The 7,401-nt window shown below is 43.8% G+C and overlaps 1 protein-coding gene across 1 annotated transcript; it reads right to left on the minus strand.

The window, feature by feature from the left end:
- Positions 1-1,055: 1,055 nt before the first annotated feature.
- CALHM6 (calcium homeostasis modulator family member 6) lies at positions 1,056-3,364 on the minus strand. Its single transcript, XM_054393026.1, has 2 exons — positions 2,858-3,364; positions 1,056-1,487 (listed from the first exon to the last, which is right to left on the minus strand). The coding sequence occupies exons 1-2, from the start codon at positions 3,362-3,364 to the stop codon at positions 1,056-1,058; spliced, it is 939 nt and encodes a 312-aa protein (XP_054249001.1).
- Positions 3,365-7,401: the final 4,037 nt, after the last annotated feature.

A 7,401-nucleotide genomic window follows, 5' to 3' on the forward strand; every position in this document is an offset into this window, starting at 1 on the left:
CAGAGGTTGCCACACAACTGGTTTGCTGTGTCTCTTCTTACTTGACCTTCATCAGTGGCCCTTTGGCAGCGGACTTGTCACCACAACATGACTGGGAAGTGGAGGCATAGCAGCCTCACAGAGACCTGAGATCTGGGAAGGGTTTAATAATGTCTGCTGTAATGCAAGATGATCTCAGTAAGGGTTGAACAAAACCCCAAGCCCTAGCTCAGTACCCTATCCAGAAGCCAGCTCACCTTCTTCACACCACAGTACTCATTCTAAACTGAAATACAAACCCTCAGCTCAGCTGGGTGAAGCCCAGTGTCACCTGTTACCAGTCTGCACCATCATCTCCTATTTTCCCTCAGTCTGTTAACTCTTAACCCTGCTAAGTGAGGGGTATTTACCTTGGGATCAGCAGTGTCCATTCCCACCAGAACTTTACAATCTTCTTGATAATCTTCCTCCCTCTGCTTGTCTTAGCAGTGCTGTATAGTGATGGCATAGTACATTGGAGCTTTAAGACAAAGCCAAAGCTACTCATTAACCAGCCTTGTGCTCAGTCCAACATGCTGTTTACCTTCCACAAATAACAAGTTACAGCATGTAAGGACATGTTACAACCAGTAGCAGATTTCCCTACTTTGTTGGCATTTCTTGTTTGTTTGTTTGTTTGTTTGTTTGATTTTATCCAGGGCTGAATGAAGCTTCCAAGCTAGTTGTGTCCAGCTAGTCAAAACAAATTCTTACCTTCCTTCTGCCTTGGAAAATGACTGTGACAAACAGTTTCATGGGATTTCCTGCCTGTTTGAATAGTGGGTGCTGATTATCTTACATATGTGACTCCTTTTATTGAACACCACCATCTGAAGACTCCCATTGTGACAGATGCCTTTATTTAAAAGTTGTACTTAATCAAAAGTAGTAAAATATATTCCAAACTGAATCTGCTGAGGGTTACAGGTATCAGCTTATACATGCAATTCACACAGATTTGATTAAAAGGACAGAATTAAACTCTTCTTGTATCAGTAAAGTTAAAAGATTTCCAGCATTGCCAAGGATTTGTTTCATTAAATTCCCGATTCACTTAGACCTACATCATTGACAAATCCTAAAATAAAGGAATTCTGATCTCCTTCCCTAAATTTGGCACTGCTGCCTCTGTTTGTGTTAACAAACTCATGCATCATGCTGTAATGCTGCTCTTGAGGATTGAAAGTGTACAGAAGTGAAATCTTCCTCCAGTCTTCATTGCTGGGAGTCTGAAATGGTGTTTGGTCAGCAGGTGTTGGGTCAGGAAGGTGAAAAAAGCAGTTAATATTTCTTTCTGCCAGCTTGGCTGAATGCTCTTTAGCCTTGGTAACAAAGAGCTCGTTTTCCTTTTTCAAGTAGATTTTCCAGAACTTGAGCTGCATATAGCTAACCGGGGAGCAACAGTGGCTGACACATGTTGAAATCACTCCCACAATCATGATGATCAGTATCAGGAACCATCCTATCAGCTTGGAAAAGAGACAGATGGGTTAATGGTGGATTTGCATGGCCATTTGTAGGAGCATAGAACTTAACATTGAAGCAGACATGAAAACTGTGAACAAAGACATCCTGGATTGCATCTAACAGTGTGCTTCCTGCAGAAACAGGAACCCATGCACACAATTCAGCCAACCTTACAGAGCTTCTGCACCCCTGAGCTGATCTTGTTTGGATACAACAACAGCAAAAGTTTGTTTCTTCCCTCAGGTACACTGAATTTTCTTAACATGAAAAGCAAGATGCTGACCAACAGTGGTGGTCAGATTTACGGTACAGAAGTCCACTTTTGGTGCTGTGAAATCAGACCTCCTGCTGATTGTATTTTATCTGCTCTTGGAAGGTTTCTTCACTGCCTCATCCCTGAGTCTGCAAAAAATGGCCATTTGCCACAGCACACAGGAAGGTTGTGTCCTGTATGTTTGTAGGCAGAACACAGACATGACTATTGACTATGAGAATTTGTTCTTGGTTTATACATGTTTCTAACATCCCATGGTAAATCTCAGAGGCTCCAACTTATTAAAATCCAAGCAATATAACATCTTAATAAATTTAACTCCCTTAACCAGCTTTAATATCTTTGTGAGAAAAAGTGACAAGGACTGATTTTTCTACTGGAGTTAAGATGAAAATGAAACAAACTTAGAAACAAAACTGGAGTAGTGCCAAAATTTGTGGAGATTTCCTTTCACTTGAAACAAACAAAAAAAAAATCTACCCACGAGTGGGGTTTTTTGTTTTTCTTTTTTTTTTTTAATTGTGCAGTTTGCCTTCAGCACAAGAACACTTTAACAAGGCAGATACACAGTTTAACTATTCTTTTAGAATACAGGTGTGAAATTATTAATAGATTCATAGCCAAACAACTTCTCCTTTCCTGCCAGTCCTCAGCAGCAAAAATCCCATCAGCTTCCTCTCTGTTCATGAGTTCAACTTCCCCTCAGATAATGCATGCTTAGAAAAAAAAAAAGAGGTATTTAGAACGGTAGAAATGGGGAGAAAAGAGAACTTGCACCATGCCTAAGTTAAATGAGAAGAATACTTGCAGTGCAAAGTGCAAAATTCTGGTCTCCGGGCTAATTCCCCATCCACCTTGGAAGGAGGTTTTTGTGAATGGCTGTGCCAAGCAGTTGCCAGGCAAGCCCAGAAAACAGCACAAATACACACTGGCCACCTTCTGTCAGTGTGGGTTTGCTCATGGATTGCTGCTAATCGTGTACTTTGGGGAATTTCATAGCTGTGAGAGAGAAGGACTGGTTACAGACACCAGCAGGCACCACCCTACAGTAAGCAACCATGTTTGAAGGCCATAGGGTGAGCAGTGGAGAGGCTTTACCTGAGACTGTGCCTGAAGGCTGAGCGATCCTCCGGTTACCTGCTTTGATAGGGTCCGGTTGCAGGGCATTGTGGCCACCTGGCTGGGGCACATCTTTCCTTTATCGGTGCACAAGTAATTCGACAACAGGCTCAAGCCGCTGGCTGCGCACTCGTAGAAGCTGCCTCCCAGCAGGGCCACCGCGATCCAGGTGACAGGAGCCACCAAGGCTCTGCTCATCGTCGGTGTCATCACATAGCAGCAGCGGCTGCAGCAGTCCGCCGGCTGGCAGCCTGTCACCATCCGCCAGATGCTGACGTTCGAGATACAGCCAAGCAGAAAAAAGATGAGGGCAGGCACTAAGAGGAAGATGATGCCGTACACGGCGTTGTCAGAGTTGCAGGGACACTTGAACACCACAGAAGAGAAGATGTACTCGGTGAGAGCCGTCAGCAGGGACACCACGCTGTAACCCAGAACGGTCTGGTGGCGGGTGCAGAAATCCAGCACACGCTTTGCCTGGTCCATCTTGGGCCCCCACTTACAGTCAGGAGAGTGAAGTCTCGGTCAAAAAAGGGAAAATGAAAGAGTGTCCTGAAGCTCCCACAGTTAAAAAAGGCTTGCAGAGCTTTCACTTTCTGTTAGCATTGGTCAGAATGCAAGGTTGAAGCAGCTCTGCTTACCGGAAACAGAAGAGCAGAGGCTCATTGCACAGTGTCAAGTGGAGGCCACAGTGGAAACCCACCCCATTAGTCAACATCAAAACAACCAAGATCTTTGTTTCTATAAAGCCAGCGTTTGTCTGCATATGCATCATAACTAGCAATAGCTTGAACCTCATCATCTTCCAGCGGAGCTTTTCAGTGAAGTGTGAAAAAAAAAAGCGAGAAATCCACCCAGAGCTGTGCAGTTTTTCATCCTGCCTTTTGATTAGCAATACAATGTGGCTTGTTCTCTTATGGAAAAAAGTTCTGCTGTAATCATTTTAATTTTTGCACCTAATCAATTAATCTTTTCCAAGTACTTACAGGAAATTAGCCAGTGCACATGTAGCAATGACCCAGGCAAGTTGTTCCTGCTGATGCCCCAGCTACCAGAGCACCATTTGCTAGGAAACAAACTTTGGACCCCCTCTTCATATCTGGAAGAGATTTCTGGGTTTACTAAGCTGAGCTGACTATGAAAACCTTTGCTCCCAGAGCTTGTAGGTTTCATTCAGGCAATGAGGAGGTTCAACCAGGCTCTTAGCTAATTGTCACATCTGAATCTCAATGAGGTGAATTAAGGAGATTGAAGCTTTGGTGCTTGCTTGCAGCCATGTAGCTGAAGATGTCTGAGGTGACAGTTTGGTCATGTCAGTGCTTGGTGACACCAAGATAAGCAGCCAGCCAGGGAGCTGGTTGTCATGGTCATCTTTTCTGCCACAATCCCTTAATTTTAGAGTCAGTATCCCCTATCTCTTGCATGAAGCAGTGCTTTCTGGTCAGGCAGCCTTCACAGAATCACAGAATGTTAGGGGCTGGAAGGGACCTCAAGAGATCATCTAGTCCAACCCCCCTGCTAGAGCAGGATCACCTATACCAGATCACATAGGAACTCATCCACCTTAGCAGAGTTTGTTAAAGCAGATGGTTGTTGTAACTATCCAGCATTACTGTGTGTTATTGCCAAGCAGAGGCAGCTAGAGGCAATAGTGAGCTTACCTTGAAACCACAGTTCACTGTACCTGAAGAAGTCTTACGAGATGTGGGGATGGCAGAAATAAGAGAAGCTGCAAAGGCAGCCCATGACAGAGATGGGGACAAGGGCTGCCTCTGAGCACTGCTTTAACAAGGGAGCCTCAGCCAGCAGCAGCCCTCTGGAGCAGATAATGACCACACACAGGGGAGGGGGCACAGCTGAGAACCCCTGGTACCACACCTTCTGAGCCTCATTTTAGCAGGGCTTTATTTATCTGTAATAAAGTATGTCAGGAACAAGCTTTCTGGGAAAAGGGAGGTGAGCTCTATGTGAAAAGGATCAACCCTCCCCTCCAAGCAAACAGATTTCCAGTAAACAGTCCCAGAAAGAGGTAGGAGAGGGAAGAGAGACTACCCTGGTTGGGAAGAGGGGGAGTAGCTGGGCTGGGAGTCAAGCAGGAAGCAGTGATGTGCTGGATGAGGTCTGTCTGTGGGTAGACATGGGGTTGAGGGGTTGCAGAGGGTCCCAGGCAGGAGACCTGGAGGTGCAGGGGTGGGGGCCTGGCTGCTTTTGGCGTCCTGTTCACCTCAGAGCATTGTTCTCCCAGGGCAGTTCTTTCTTGCCCTTTGAATTAACACTTGTCTCGCCGCAGCAGCTGTAAAGCATTAACTGGAAAGCGTTCAGAGAAATAGTTTTCTGTTAAAGAACCCAGATCTGGTTGGTTTTGCATTCATTTCCATTACATTTCATGCTTTCCAAAGGGAATGAAAATAATGCCAGCATGAAAACAAAACAAAACCAAACCCTCAAAAGGACATTTTTAGAACAAAATTATGATGTTATTTGAAACATATTTTCATTCTGAAACCCTCTTTATTAAAATGAAGGGATCAGCTGAAAACAAATGGACTTGTTAGAGGCTCTCTTAAGTTTCTCTTTGATGTTTTAATTTCTATGCTTTCATTTGCAACTGAATGACTTCTGGGTGGAAAAAGCTGTAGTCTAAGTAGTCCTGTGGCTGTAGCAAATGTATAATACTGGTATGAAATGCAGTTTGTATGTGTGCATGCCTGCATCAGTGCTGGAGGGTTCTGCCAGTACATATTGAGCAGATCTTGCTTTAGTCATGTTTGTAAGTTCTTACAATAGGGTATTAACTTTTTTTTTTTTTTTTCTGGGACATTTGCTATTTGTTCAGAATAGAAGAAGACTACAAATCATTCCAGCTGCTCTGACCACGATCCATCCTGTCCCAGATTGCCTGTCATTAATCTTATCAAGCTCAACTTCCTTTTACCATCATTAATTTAAAATCATGTACATCCCCAGGTGCAATGAAAAAGAGAACCTCAGCACTGGTCTACTTTTTGTAAAGTACAATGAGCTGCATTTCTCACTGCCCAGTTCAGAATGACTTACAGGGAAATCCTTCTATTCTAGGAAAGTTCTTGTAACACCTTTTGTCTCGTTCCATGGTGCAATTAATGCTTACCCACAAGCAGATCTGCACCCTCCCTCCAGGTGGACTGACCTGCCCTGGAGGCCCATTGCCCCAACTTGTGAAATAGAGGAAGTTTTCTGCCTCCAGGGTTGCAGCAGTCTTCTGACACGTTTGTGAACTGTTACACAACTCAGTGGCACCACATAAATCAGCAGCAGTACTAATTCTTAGCAGAGCAGCAGCCTGAGAAGTAGCAATGTGACAGGGAATGCACAGCTGACAGGCATTTGTGTACATTACATTGCTATTTTAAGGCATTACATTTATTAGCAGTTTTGGGCTGAAAACAGATTCTAGTGGTTAGGAAAGAATCAGGTCTGCAAAACTAAACATAGCTCTGAAGGAAGATGGGTGAGAAGTGGTACAGCCACACAAGCCACACATCTTCTCTTGCTGGTATTTACTGATGCTCCTTAACACTACTGTCCCAATACAGCTCTCATTCCTGCACAAGGAGGGTTCTGTAACCCAGTCCAAGTGTCCTACAGCAACCAGCAGCATGAGGGCTTTACAGGTCAGCCTGCATTAATCTACAGTCTGCATGTGCCATAGATATGTTTGTGTGGTTCTTTAAGTGTTGGCTGTGGATGAAGTGAAAAGCATTTAGTGAGTTTTTTTAGAAAATATATGTAGCTTCATAGGATCGGAAAGGTTGAAGCTGTTAGGTTGTATGATGAAATTATGGAGCCTCAGTGAGGCAGATCACTCATTTGTAATCAGATCAATCACCCTGGGTAGTCAACTAAGTTGTTTTATAAACAAAGCTCAGTTCTTCATTTACTGTGTGGTAAATGCCATAAGATTACTGTACAAATGTAAGCACAGTAAACTCCAAATATTTCTATACTCTGTATAAATGTTTTGCATTTCATGCCTCCTTGCTTTCTTCAGGTTATGCCATCACATCTTGCTGTCTTGGAACTGCTGAATAGCTGAGATTTGATTCTGTTCCACTCCTATGTGTGTGGCCTAATGCTGTCTGTTCATAGGCTACCAAGTATGTTCTGTACTTTGTAAGTGGAGTTCAGAGTGGCCAGTAATGGCAAGTCATATGCAATAACTCATAAACCTTATGGGATAGAAACCTAGCACAGGCTGGAAAAGCCTTGGATTCCCACTTCATGCTGAAATGAGTCTGGTCTCCCACTGAGACTGCAGCAGGGTTTCTGTATGTGAATACAGTGCTCAGAAGTGGCTCAGTAGCTGTATCCTAGTGAAAATGCTCTGTTCACTGAAGGTTGTTTAGATGTGGAAAGCTCATCACATTTCAACACATACATTTGCAGAAGGCTTAACAGCAGCAAAGCAGATAACAGATACCTAAATGGCTTGTAAGGAAGACGAGACAGAATCACTGAATACATTTGGTTGGAAGAGACCTTCG

The sequence above is a fragment of the Indicator indicator genome, chromosome 27 (assembly GCF_027791375.1).
Source record: "Indicator indicator isolate 239-I01 chromosome 27, UM_Iind_1.1, whole genome shotgun sequence".
In the NCBI taxonomy this organism is placed as follows: Eukaryota; Metazoa; Chordata; class Aves; order Piciformes; family Indicatoridae; genus Indicator; species Indicator indicator.

Excerpts from the sequence above, each read along its gene's own strand:
- CALHM6 (XM_054393026.1), bottom strand. The coding sequence starts at position 3,364 with ATGGACCAGGCAAAGCGTGTGCTGGATTTCTGCACCCGCCACCAGACC. Across the intron at positions 1,488-2,857 it reads GCCTTCAGGCACAGTCTCAG|CTGATAGGATGGTTCCTGAT; the intron begins GTAAAGCCTCTC and ends CTCTTTTCCAAG.